General features: G+C 35.5%; 1 protein-coding gene across 1 annotated transcript; it reads left to right on the forward strand.

Annotated features, from left to right (window-relative positions):
* The first annotated feature begins 13,559 nt into the window (after positions 1-13,559).
* LOC129282499 (transcription factor SUM-1) lies at positions 13,560-14,683 on the forward strand. Its single transcript, XM_054918393.2, has one exon. The coding sequence runs from the start codon at positions 14,102-14,104 to the stop codon at positions 14,681-14,683; it is 582 nt and encodes a 193-aa protein (XP_054774368.2). The 5' UTR covers positions 13,560-14,101.
* Positions 14,684-15,214: the final 531 nt, after the last annotated feature.

The raw sequence follows: 15,214 nt of genomic DNA on the forward strand, positions 1-15,214 counted from the left end.
AAGTTTCATAAATATGCATTTCAAATTTGAATATTACACACACACATATGGCACAGTGAAACATAAAACCGCGATTTTCTCAAAATAAAAGTTTGTGAAAACTATCAATAGCTTGAAGTTTTTTACGCAACTTAAATTCTTCGATTTCAATTCGTTTATCCATCGAATGTAAAGTAAATGTCCTAATGCCACAAATATTAAAAGAATTTTCGAGTAAGATAGAAGATATATCATTTTATGTTATCCGAAAGGAGACAATGTGCATTTTACCAGGTGCGAATTTTGAAAGAAAAATTGAAAATACCATACATTATGTACATAATTACATGTATAAGTTCACACTAAAGCGAGTTTTTAATTACATGTAGAAGTACGCACTAAAGTGCGTTTTTATTTGGATAGCACACTTTGTCAATTCTTTGCATCCCAGCTAAAAATCTTGCGGAAATACTGAGGAATAACGTATGGGCGGATGCCAAGTACACTCTTGCGTGAAAGTATCATTTTTAGCGTAAATTCTGAAAGACTGTCGAAAATCACGCATTTTGATATTTTGACGGGATTTGTAAGATAATTTGATTTCCTTTTATATGCGATTATTTATATTTGGAGTTTCAAATTATAAGTCTACTAAATATGCATTTCAATTTGGAATATAACACACATATATATGGCACTATTAGATATAAAATCGTGATTTACTCAAAATAAAAGTTTGTGAAAAACTATCAATGGTATAATGTTTGTGTTCCGCATCTCAATTTCGTCCATTTTAGCGCTAACCTAATAAATACATAATAATTGTTGTCATGTCACTTATAGTGAAAAAAATTGAAATAAGATGCAAGATATATCATTTTATGTTATATATGCGAAAGATAACAATGTACATTTATCGGATGCGCATTTCTGTTCCAAAAAAAAAAACAGCGCACAATATTACATCTATATTGCACATAAATTATATACTGTTAATCAGTGCGATACTCGTCATGATATTATATGGGATTATGTTTACTTTTGTAGAGTTCGATCTTCTTGCTATTTCCGCGAATGAATTGGTGCTGAACGTAAATCTACCTGTGGGGAAATTCATAAATAGGTCTGATATTTAATTCGCCGTTACCATGGTAACATTAATTTTATATGAATATCTATATCCTAAAACATTCATGTGTAAATAAAACGATTGAATTAGCATTTTTTAACCTACTCTTTCAATCTACATTTTACTTCAGTTATTGGATTATCAAAGTCTAAAAAAAATATGGTTATTGCCACGGCAATTCCTAATTTTTGTCTCGCCTGCATAGCAGAGCAGGACTAAGGGGGCCACTTTTCCGGCATAGGCGACGGCAGTTTTGATATAACAGCGTCATATCTACCTTGAAATCTTAACCAATGTTACGTTTTTTGAAATTTCATTATAATTTTGAACGTATAGAAAAAAATAATGACACTAATAACAGTATTCAGGTATTACTGATCGTCTTGCACAAGTTTTAGATCACATGATTAAGGTCAAAGGTCATTTAAAGTCACTGATCTTTGGCCATATGGGGGTATTTTTTTTTTAATGTCATCATAACTTTTAAATTTAAAATGAGCTACGGACACTGACGTAAGCCTTTAGATGGAAGATGCACGGAAGTGAGGGGGAGGGGGAAACTTGCCCCCAAAAAAATTCAAGAAAAAAAAATAAAACAACAGAAGCAAAATAATAGAAAGCTTGTTGGGGAGGGGGTCATTTATTTATTATTTTATTTATTTATATGTTTATTTATATATCTATTTGTTTATTATGACCTCAATTGAATGTAAATATTGTATTTAATTTTTTTTTTCCTTAATAAACACAAATTGTTCCCTAAATTAATGCTTTTGTTAAATAGACTTGATCAGTCAGCTCGCTCACCAGCAGTGTAGCTAGGATTTTGTCAGCAGAGGAGCACGGGGGAGGGCCTTGGTATGTTGCAGGGAGTATCAAAACAGATTCTTTTATCAAATATTTATTATTAAGTACATATATATTAGCTTTATTCTCACAAGCACGATTAAGTATCTGACAAGGCCTAGCTATTGATGCGAGCGCGAGACGCAATCTGTTTTTTTTTATTCCAATCCGTAAACTGGACATTTTGATGACGTTTTGAAATAAAGAATGGTATGTATCTGTTAAAAAAAAGAAAGTACAAGCCGAGCTGGCTTTTTTTTTAATTAGAAACGAAACATTCTAAGGTGCGATAGCTCAAGAGGGGGTTTCGGATTCCGGTGGCCTGGGTTCGATTCCCATTTGGTGCGCTAATAAGGCATTTAAATACCTTACTAGTAATGGTATAAGGCATTTTAATCCTCATTATAGGTCCCTCGGGGATACCTTAAGCCATCGATCCCCTGGTTGCTTGCTTAGAAGCATTCATGCTTTTTTAGCAAATGAGGTAAAATACAAACCGTCAAATCATTAACAATAATCAGTATTTAATTTTAATTATAGGATTTAATGCGAGCGGGAAGCGTGAGCTGAAAATTTCGAATTAAACGAATGATTTGAAACATGTTTTTAATGTAGAAAAATATGAATATCGTACTAAACAAAAACGTTAGAGCAAAAGTGCGAGCTAAAATTGGGAGACACTCAGAGCTAAAAATTTGACATACAGTATGCACATTTATTTAATAATGGACTGGATGCGTATTTAACTAAACAATGTGAGCGCGAACGGCGAGCTAATTTCTTTTATAATTTTCTAAGAAATTGACACTTCAAGCATGTTTTTCTAACAGATAGCAAGTTGTTTATCTCATTTATTAATGTCAGCGCGAAGCTCGAGTCGAAAATTTATTTGGCATCTTTTTGTAATTCCGTGTAGGGTGCCTATCTCGCTAAACCAAAATAAAATATACACTCGAATCGCGAGCAGAATACTTTGGGTATATTATCTTGAAAATGGGATACTTTCAGCTCCATGTAATCCTTTTCGGAGACTACACATGACTTTAGGCAGGGGGGGGGGGCAGTTGTGGCCAGAAATGTTGTAACTCGTTTTAAGTATGTACTTATTCATGTAATTATGTTTATAATGTACGGTATCTTCAATTTTACATTCTAAATGGCCCCCTCCCTCCCCGATAAATTTTGAATGTCCCCTTTCGGAAAATATATCTTCCATCTTACTTGAAAATTCTTTTAATATTTGAGACATTAGAAACGATCGATATTCAATATAGATGAACCCATTTAAATCGAAGAATTTAAGTTGTAAAAAAAACTTAGAACTATTGATAGTGTTCACAAACTTTTATTTTGAGTAAATCACGATTTTATATCTCATAGTGCCATATATGTGTGTGTTATATTCCAAATTGAAATGCATATTTAGTAGACTTATAATTTGAAACTCCAAATATATATAATCGCATATCAAAGGAAATCAAATTATCTTACAAGTCCCGTCAAAATATCAAAATGCGTGATTTTCGACAGTCTTTCAGAATTTACGCTAAAAATGATACTTTCACGCAAAAGTGTACTTGGCATCCGCCCATACGTTATTCCTCAGTATTTCCTCAAGATTATAGCTGGGATGCAAAGAATTGACAAAATGTGCTATCCAATTAAATACTCGCTTTAGTGCGTACTTATACATGTAATTAAAAACTCGCTTTAGTATGTACTTATACATGTAATTATGTACATAATGTACGGCATTTTCAATGTTTTTTTCAAAATGCGCACCTGGTAAAATGCACATTGTCTCCTTCGGATAACATAAAATGAGATATCTTCTATCTTACTTGAAAATTCTTTTAATATTTGTGGCATTAGGACATTTACTTTACATTCGATGGATAAACGAATTGAAATTAAAAAAATTTAAGTTGCGTAAAAAACTTCAAACTATTGATAATTTTCACAAACTTTTATTTTGAGAAAATCGCGGTTTTATGTTTCACTGTGCCATATGTGTGTGTGTAATATTCAAATTTGAAATGCATATTTATGAGATTTATAATTTGAAACTCTGAATAAAAGTAATTCCATATCAAAGATAATCAAAAATATGATGATAATCCGTCAAAATATCAAAATGCGTGATTTTCGACATTCTTTCAGATTTTACGCTAAAAATGACACTTTCACGCAAAATTGCGCTTGGCATCCGGCCGTACGCTATTCCTGGGTATATTTGCAAGACTTTTAGATTGGATGCCGAGCATTAACAAATTTTGCCGTCGAATCCTTATCTAGAGCACTTTTTGACATTTGGCCGGTCTACTATTTAAGAATAGTGTGAAGATGAAACTGATTTAACATCATATTCCACACTTTGACCGCACCGCACTCGTGCATGGGATACTGAGATCTTTCTAGCGTGAGTCGGCGGATGCATTCTTTCAAACACCTGAACTTATACGACAAGGTGATTGGAACAATGACCAATACTCTAACACATCGTCATACCATCGCTTCATCTGAATCAGAGATACCTAATAATTGCCCGGGATATTTTTAGCCAGCTCCGCCCCTCTCCATTAAATTAAACCATTCTTATGACGCCCTTAGAACACTCACTTAAAGCTTTATTAGTATTATTTGATTTCGGTTCTAATCGTCGTGCAATTAATGTCTTCATTAGGTCAGCGAGAGTCATGTCGTGGTCACTGGGCTAGTCATGATTTGACCCCTAGTAGGACAAACCCAGTTTTCTCAAAGATATAAGTCCTGAATGTTTCAAGGAACCTTGAACCTTGTTTTTATTTTGCATAATATAATGAATATATGATTCTTAGGTTTTCATATTAATTTTCAAAGATTTCCCAATTCACTCTTTTTTTTGTATTCTTTGGAAATTCGATTTTATTCTATATTTATAATGGCAATTTATTTTAATATTTTCATTGCTATTGCGGGAGTGTTGCCAATGTGAGATCACCTAAAAAAAAAACAACTTACTGACAAAAACAAAATCTGCTCAAGTCTTTAAGTCTAGGTTCGGTTAGAATGTTTTAGGACCATAATTTCACTTTTATAAAACAATTATACTGCACTGTAAGTTTTCACATTCCTAAGTAATAATCTTTGAGAAACAACAGTTCCTCCAAGATATCCTCCAAGCGATGAATAATATTCGTTCCCGCCATTAAGCTTGTTTGTCGCCCTCTGTATATCATTATTTTGTAGGTCTTCTGCTGAATATTTTCTTTTCCGAATTCGTTTCATTCAAGAACAAACTTGGAAATGATTCAAATTTTAAATTTCAATTTAGTTTACACTCTCAAAGGGCTTGGTTAATATTCTGATGAACTAAATAATACGTGTGTTGTGTGTTACCGTAATGAATGGTATTGAAAACACAAATTATTGGATAAAATATGCTAGATTCTTGGTTGATTTCGACCATTATTTTTTTTTATTTCGTTCGAACAAAATAATATTCGCTTTAAATAGTTTTTTCATCAATTTTATTTAAGGCTGTATACGAAAAAAAAGTATATCCATACTATCTACGTACTCATCTATTAGGTTTGAAATTCTATTTATGGCCCTATCCTAATCATTAACTTAAACTGTCCCGAACACGTCTATACCAGAATATATTGTAGCTAGTTTAGCTACCCATGTCTGCCGTGCTCCCAGTGCTCAGGAAAAAAAAATGGTGCTATGTTTAAAGGGATGTAATAATCCGGCGATGACATCGTCCATGTCGTCAGACACAACCAGATCACGTTGCAAGAAAACGACCGACGTATCCCTAAAAACGGTTGGGCGTTGCAGTAAATCGCCCCGTTCAAACACATGCGCCGAAGATGACATCCAATTAGCGCGAGGTGATGGAGCGCGTTCGTTTCCAGCCTTGGCTATTTTCACCGCGTTATCTGGCGTTTCGTTTGTAAAAAAATGTAGAAAGAAGCAAAGCTGTGAAAGTAGAATCTATGAGGGGAGATGAGTTGATCATGACATATATATCTTGTTGCAATTTATGTTGATAAAAGCAGAGAGGGAGGATATCCCAAATGATTGGTAATTATTCCGCGGCCGATATATTTTATTGGGTGTGGCTGAAATGCACTGATTCTGAAAATGAGATGTTATTTTATTCATATTTCGAGACTGAGCGCTTGGGTTTTATAATTCTAGGTCTATTAGTGTAATACCAAAGAGGATGGTATAAAAAAAAAACGCACTGCCAACAGTTTCTTTAATCCCGTTAATAATGATGATGATAATAATATTGATAAATCTGGGTATATATAGCGCTTTTTGCCTGAGGATACAAAGCGCTTGCTATTACCCCGGCTTTAGCTCGAGCTACCATCACCGGCGCTCAGTGCATGCAAGGAATTAATCCTCCCGGGTACCCATTCCCCTCACCTGGGTTGAGTGCAGCACAGTGTTGATAAATTTCGAATCCACGATCCTCTGTTTAAGAACAAGAGTCAGAACCACTAGACCACGATGCACCCACATATGGAAATCAATTAGTATATCAGATGAATTCAATGATTTACAGGAGAAAACAAAAGAATGAATGAACTAAAAGAAAAATTTGATTGAATTATTTTCACATGATTATGACAAGAGGAAAGGGTGAAAATATAAGACACAGCAAGATAAATAAATGATTAGCCGAATAAATAATGAACAATAATCAATAAACAAGTAAGGTTATAATAAGGGTAAAAAACACAACGCATGAAGAGGATATGACGATTTTTTACAGTTACAAACTTAACTACGACTTTGAAATAAACGAATACATGGTAAAACGAGGGATATGGTTATGATAAAGTTCTATCTTCCTTAACAATTCTCATTTAATGGGGGCTGGGGGCTGATGATCGCCACAAATATAGCAGGGTAATGCATTATATTTCAGGTTCTTTGTGAATATAGGCGATTTTATACCCCTCCTTTCCCCTCTCTCCCATTATATAGCACTCTTGTTTTTTCCCACTTTTTGCTCTCTCTGAATATGCTCTATCTGCATATACATGGTATACCTCTGCCCCATCCCTTTCTCCCCCTCTCTTCCTTCTGCTCTGTCTCCCTTTCTCTTTTTACATCCATCTATTATGTATCCAGTAAAAAATGTCTCTTTTCTATTCAGCTTCTTATTTCCCATTTCTTTCTCATTCGCTTTCTCTTCGTCTATCTCCATTTCTCTATCTCAACAAGTACATATGAAAGCATGATTGTTTAATAGGAACGGATATTGAGTCTCCAAAATGAGTGCAAATCAAATTACGCGTTGCTACGCGGTAAGCTTGGCGAGGCAGCGGGAACTCGCGGGGATTCACCGGCTCCCCAGCCGCGTGGAAGGGATTTGTTTTTCAGCGGAGATTCCGACAGAATTACAGACGAGGCTGAGCGTAGGGGGTTTCAGTTATAGAAGAAGAAGAAGATGATGAAAGAGAAGAAGATGAAATAGAAGAAGAATAAAGAGACAAAGAGAGCAAAGAAAAAGAAAAAGAACTTACAATAAGAAGTAAGAGAAAAAAGAAGAAGAAGAAAAGGAAAAGAAAAAAAAGAAGAAGAAGATGAAAAAGAAGAGGAGGAAGAAGACGAAGATGAAAAAGAAAGATGGCGAAGTAGAAGGAGAAAAAAAAAGAAGAAGAAGAAGAGGAAAAAGAGGAGGAGGAAGAAGCTGATGAAAAAAGAAAGAAGGTGAAGAAGAAGTAAGAGAAGAAGAGGAAGAAGATGATGATGATGATGAAGAAGAAGAAGAAGAAGAAGAAAAACTAATTTATAAAATTTTATCAAACATGGACCCCGAATGAAATCTCAGTAGGAAATAAAAATATTAAAAGCGGAGACAAAATAGTGAGTTTAAAACACAGCTTGCGAACCCTGCAAAAACACTTATTACATAATCAAGATGAGAAAATTACATTAAAGTTCACAGTCACATTTTTAGGATTGTTTGGTGAAGCAATGTGCAAGGGTCTAAAAATATCATTGAGACTACTCTGCGCATACACAAGCGTACGAAATTCCAATAGTATGGATAGAATGCATTGTGACAAGAATCATTTTATATAGCGCCCTCTTCGCCGGGCCCACGGATTCGCCCTTTTTTTAGAACTCTCGTTTCGTGGACTGATCATGGATCTTTTTTTTTTCTTTACAATGGATTAGCTATCCATACCTTACGGGCAAAAGAAACAGCAGACCAACGCTGACCACATTAAAATGAATATGACAAGGATTATAATTAAAACGACTACTATATACTTTAGTCATTTGGGTTAAGTAAATAACATGTGAACAGTGTGTCACTGTGTGAAAAAATGACAAATTATGTAAAACTTACCAAATGCTAATTATATTGGGCAAATACTCTTACATTAAGGTATTTTAATTTGAATTAGAACAAAAATTAGACATCTGAAAAGAGGCCTTTATTTGTGTTTGTTTTATTTATTTACTTACTCATTTATCATGTATTTATTCTTTTATTCATTTATTTATTTTATTTCATTTATCTATTTATTATTTTTTGGGGGATTAGCATACATAAAGTGAGAATTTGATGGTAATTTTCACGGTTCTACACGTCTACTAAAAATGGGGGGGGGGGGGATTCCACTATGTCCACGGCAACTGATGTTGTCATCACGAATAATCACCTTATGTCATTATGTTTACATCATCTCTTTTTGGAGAACGCTCTACGTTATACATAGGCCAACTGATCTTATTTTCACATGTGCCACTTTTATGATAGTAATACATCCAGGAGTTACGCTAAACCGGGCATGGGGATGACCTCCCTTATAATTTTCTAAGTAATGAAAAACTAAAAAATAAATAAAAAACTAAATTAAGAAAAAGAGGAATAGGGTGGGCCATATAAAAGAGAGAGGACGGGCTAATATAATGATATAATTTCACATAATTTGTTCTTAATTGCCCCTATGGAAATAAACTGGCGCTGCCCCTGAAATATATATTAATGTTATGCTTCAGTTCTCATGACAATATATTTACCACGTGACTGCCCTCTTACTAATCATCAAGTGCATACGCTTTCGCTGATTCTACGATTCCAGATTGTGCCTAAAATAAAATTATGATATGGCTGAGACATTTTGCGACAAATGTCGGGGGTACCTGAAAGGCGCTCCATCCCTCGGCCGACCCCACCGCCGATCTGTCTACGCGTTGGATTTGGTGGGATAAAGTGATCGCATACCGTCCTGAGCTGCCTTGCACGCTACCGTTCGGAAAAGCGGTATTAGTGAGGTGATCCAGTCAGATTTAACGTCAAATAATACAGCTAATGACCCAGGAACGTACGAGCCAAAGTATAATATATCTACACACCATGATGGGGATTGTGGTCGATTTTGACTTGATTTGAAACATAAACATAATATTTTTGTAAACAAACCCAAACCAGATAAAAAGGGGCTGGCTCAATCGATCCTTTCGTCATGTTTGGCAGGGCTGTTTTTGAAAATATTGGGGCAAGTTTTTACACATTTTTTTACTCTCGAAATACCTACGCCCCTCCTATCTGTTAATGCAAGTGGTAATCATTCACGTTTTACAAAGTGGCGACACTTTGCGTTCTGATTGTTTTATTTTCAGGTGCATGCGCCTTTAGACCCCCTTCCCCTGTTCCCATGCACCAGTTATACAAATTGTATATAGCTGGAAGCCTTCTGTGATTCAGGATGCAACCATGACTTGTAACATCAATTTTCACTTTTTGCATTACTACAGCTAAGCAGGGGCATAACAAGGGTGGTTCGGCTCAATTGTTGGCAGGGGCGGCCGCCCCTTTGATTTTTTAAGTAGTATAGAAATAAAAAATAGAAGGGAGATAATAAAGTAGAGTGAAAGGGAAGAAAGAAAGATTCTAGGCCGTGTAGCTCTATAATACCCCATTATGACATCACATTTAGGTATATAATCTTGCACCCTATCAAAATATACTAGAGCCGCCCCTGTTAAAAAGAACTTCGGAAAAAGGACAACCTGTAATGAAACTCAACTAAAACTTCTTTGATTCCTAACATAGCAACACAAACAACTCAAGGAGTAGATATTTCACATCCCATAATTCGTAGGCCTACCAATCGACCGGGATTTCGGAGGGAAGATTTTTGCCAAATTCAAGTCCTACTTGAACTAAAGATAGAATATTATTATACTATGGAGGTGGGAAATAAGGGATATGATATAAAAGGAATTACTAATAAATATTTATCAAATAAACAAAAATATATATATTTTTTTAAATTAACTGCTTATTTAAAAAAAAATTATCAACGTATATGAATATAAACGAAGTCATTGTACAAAAAGCTGAATTAATGCATAATTAATTAGGCAAACGAATAATTAATAATCTATAAAAAAACATTTATACATTAATTAAATTAGGTAGCATAACTAGTAGGCTTACTTGTTCAGTTATCAGTGGCGTGTAGAAGGGGGGGGGGGGGCTTCCACAGCCAAGGAGAACTTTAAGAGAAAAAAATAAAGAGAAAAGGAAAATAAACGAAATCTTTGAAATATGAAATGATTACTTTTGTATTATCATGATTATGTCAAATCACAAAATAAAGTTTTAATTTTAACAAGGTCAATAATTTCGCTCACTTCACACGCTCGTGACAAAATTTTTTCAATACGCTATGTTTTATTTTTAAAAAATGTTTTCGCTCATTCCACCACTATCACCGATTGACGTAGCTCTTATTTTATACGATGATCTCAAAAACCTTCCTAGATCATGTATAGATCTTAAATTATGAATGACAAGCCGCATTCTACTCCATACACGAAAACCTATACCCCTTTCTTTCTCATTCAAATAGTGTAACTCCGAATTAAGTTTAATCCCCCTAGAAGGATAATGGCAGTGAATCAGAATTCGATGGATTAATCCACGGGGTTTTACTCGGCTCGAAGATGACCCCTCTTCGCTGTCCTTTCGTGAGGTCCAACCCGTAATGCAACTCATTAATAACCACCTGTCCGTACTGATTGAGTCAAATTTTGAGAAGAAAAGACTGCCAAATTCTCTTTTTCCCCCTTCTTCCTCTTTACTAGAAATTTACACTTTTCAGAAATGTCCCTGATTGGTCGTTGGCCAGTTAGGCATATTTGTTATCATATCTATGTCCATGGCGATATTACGTGGCATATTAAAATATGATGATGAAATAAAACAATCGTAATGATATTTTCTTCTAATTGATATATGTGCTTTGAATTCGAAAGGAAAATTACATGATTTGAACAAATAAGGGGAGACTCCTCTTAGTTGGTAAAATGTCATATTGGTGAGTATTATCCAGCAAAGACGACTCAGTACTTGAAATAAATCTGATAATGGGAAGAAGTAAAATGTTTGACACAATGATCTCATTTTTGCAATGTTTTGGTGAAAGTGCTTTCTGTTGCACAACAGTACTCTACATGTACATACTTATTATCACATTAAATATGACACAATTTCACGTTTGTTGATTTGATAATTGATTAGTCCTTGATTGAATTATACTATCTTGCAATTGTAACTGTATGTTTTCACATAGTAAAATTAAGAATAATGAGTGTTTGACATAATTGACCCCATTATTTGCTTATCACCCAAGACCTGAACATCACTGATTTGTGAAAAATCAAAACATATATAAAATGTAATGATTTCGTTATTCAATCTTAAAGGAAATTTCAGTGTTATGCTTGTTAGATTATTATCCTTTTATTCAAATCAAGTTGTTTCGTGGAGGCGGACTTGACCTAATGCTAGAGTTCAATATAATTTAGATAATCGTGCATATTCTTGTTGCTATACATCTTAAATTTTCATTTCGTTTTAAATCTGGTGGTTATGACTTTACGGTTCATGCGATCTATAAATACACCAGAAACTGATAAAATAATATAATTAGAAAATGTAATCTATTTTTAGCTGCGAGTGTGTTCAATGATTAATATCATATCATTAAAGAGGTCATGGGACAAACCATATACAGTAATGCTTACTTACTTACAAATTGTGTGAATTCTCATGCACCCAATCTAATTATGACAAGTATGATAATTCTATTAATCTCTTGTCACCTCGAGATAACGGTTAAATTTAGAACGTGCAAAGAGCATCCAAAGGTCGTACTTGTTGCATCGACATGAATTTGCGACAGGATCGATTCGCGTTGAGGGGAACTTTCAAAGGAAATGTTCAATTGGTTTGCACATATACTCATTAGACACTCGCGCTCCTGTCAGTCAAATCTGGTTGCCACGATGGGCGTGGTCAAAATGCACCCAAGCCACATTTAATCAGTGAAATTTTGCCACGTTCTAATTGTCCCCCCTTTAGCATCTAAAACGAGATGTGTTATCAAATTCTACAACCCTTCCCCCCGAAAAGAAGAGTTGAACGTTTATCAATTAATTAATCATTTTCAGTCCATCAAATTGCACGTTTGTTTCATAATTTCTTGTTAATTATAAATAGACCTACAATGGCAAAAAATCATCTGCAGAATATCATATTGCCATCAAGTCATTTTGTTTAATTATGTGATGGGACTATTGTATTCAGCGTTCGGTGTTAATTTTAGAAGTGGAAATAGTCTTCAACTCAGTAATTGGAATAATCATGCATTAACATTATCTACCCAATTCAAAATTAAAGCACCATCTTTGTAGGTTATTGTACCGAAATTTTTATCAAATTAGGCCGAAGGCCTTGCTGCCAGTCAATGTAGTTTCCATTGTATTTGTACTCTACATAATTATTTGATGTTACTCTCCAGACTATTTTCTAAATCATATTCAATTTTGCGTTTTGCTCATTGTGACGCTCTTTATATGGCATTCAACAATCTATCTTCCAATTTATCTGCTAATCTATCTACCTTTCTTACATTTCTTATAGCATATTCACATATCAATATGTATAGACCCATCAATTCACCTTCCAATTTAAGCATCTATTTTAGGATACAGATTGGGAGATAATTAACAGGAGTGAGTTACCATTACCGTTAGCCCGCCCTAACGCGAGAGAACAAGGTGTATTAACGAGTCAGTGTATAGTGAGAAAATTTCCTGTGTGAAAATGATATGATGCAGATATATGATGAGCCACCCTGAGACAAAGATGCGTGAGTGATGATCTATCTCGTAGTCTCTTATGCCACACTTTAGGAGCGCAACAGTTGTAAAAATTGTACTAAGAAAATTGTCTCGTTTCTAGGAGACAGATGCTATACATAAAACAGATTATATATGTTTTGTTGTTTATGGAAGGCTTTGTTCAATAGTATTTATAATCAAAGCAGAAGAAATTTCCTCTGCAATTATAGCTGGCATATTCCTTAAAATGTTGATCGACGCTTGGATAACTGAGACTGTAACAAAACTTATACTCTGTGGCAATCTCGACGAAGTGGCGCTCTTGAGTTTCGGCTTTTGGTTGGCATAGAAGTATGACGCGTTCCTGATCATCATCATCCCTCCCTATCAAACCGCGGTGACCCTTCGCTCTTCATGGCCCCGTACGCAGACGACTAAACTATCTCATACTCTCTCTCTTCCACTGTCTCTCCTCTGCACTTCTTCATAACTCGAATCGCATCCACCGGTAGATTGTTGTTGTTGTAGCGGGGCAAACGGACTTCCGTATTGCGCGCGAGGTACATGTGTACTTTTTCAGCGGGTTTGTTTCGATAGTTTAGTGTCATCTTTTTGCAACTCACGTGCGCCAGAAGACAGGGGGTAGTAGATGTAGAAGTCAACCCTTCTCTGTACTTTCTTCAGTAGATAGGTGGCATATCGTACTAAGAGGGGGAGATCTATCCCCAAAGCTTCAGATAGGTAGGAGACCACAGAGGATTGAAGATATCAGATTGTTCTGCTCTGTTTCATTCTACACTGTCTTCTCCCCTGAAGCATCTTCTTCTCAGGAATCATTATCTTACGCCTTGCTTCTTCGACTTTGAAAGCTCATTCTTGAAGTCTTCCAAGGATTCTTCAGTGCACTTCTGACCTTTCTAGCACCAAGGGTCTAATCTTCCTTTACCCATCATTAAATTTCTTGAAGCCGTAAACTAAAGGAGAACTTATAGATAAGATATGGAGCCGATGAGGAGTAGCTGCCGGTATACAGAGATGCAGACAGTTTCTTATTATGAGGGATACCCATCAACAAATGGCGATATGAACGCATATAATGCCAACACAGCCATCAACTCCATGTACGCCAATAATTTCCCCCACGACGTCCACCCGAATCAGGCGAGGAACGGTAGTCATTGCTACGGGAGCGATTCGGCCAACTCGAGCCCCGGTGAAAGCTGCCGCGAGGACGAGTTGGAGCACGTGCTCGCGCCTGGCTTTCATGGGCAAGGCGAGCGACGGTGTCTGATGTGGGCTTGCAAAGCCTGCAAGCGAAAGAACGTAGCCGTCGATAAGAGGAAAGCCGCAACGCTCCGTGAACGGAGGCGACTTCGGAAGGTGAACGAGGCTTTCGAAGCGTTGAAGAGGCATACGTGTGCGAACCCCAACCAGCGGTTGCCGAAAGTGGAGATCCTGCGAAATGCCATTGAATACATAGAGAAACTGGAGAGATTACTGCAAGTTGAGAAAGCAAATGGGGACAGCGAAATGGATTCGGCAGAAACAAGCTCAAATACGTCAGACGCCATGGTAAGATAATACTAACAATAATTGTTTTCGAAACTATTCATTTTTAAGCATTCTAAAGAAGCAGAATAATAGCTTTTATATATTGTATGATGTCTTTTTAAAAATACATTCATGTAGCAGTAGAAAAAATACAACATACATCAATTGACCCGACTGCCCAAACATTCTATTCCCATGATTCCTATGTATTCCACTTGTTATACTGAATCATTTATTTCTCTCCAGTTTTTACAACAAATGTGTTTATTGTAAAGAAGTATGTGGGTATATTATCATGTTGCAATGACTTCTTTTCTCCCTTTAAGCAACAATATGAAAATATAGGGCTTTAGCCATTCACTTTTACCTTATGTGCAAGAAAAAAAATGAATAGAATTCAGTTTTATACGAGTGCATGCTTTTCAAAATACGAAATCAATATTATTTTTATATTCAAGAAACACGACAATCAATCAGCATTTGAACAATTTCAAAGACATTTTTTCTTCAGTCACAGTTAACTTAGCTAATTAACAAACTCAATTTGTATTTTCATCATGT

This window comes from Lytechinus pictus, chromosome 19 (genome assembly GCF_037042905.1).
Source record: "Lytechinus pictus isolate F3 Inbred chromosome 19, Lp3.0, whole genome shotgun sequence".
Taxonomy (NCBI): domain Eukaryota; kingdom Metazoa; phylum Echinodermata; class Echinoidea; order Temnopleuroida; family Toxopneustidae; genus Lytechinus; species Lytechinus pictus.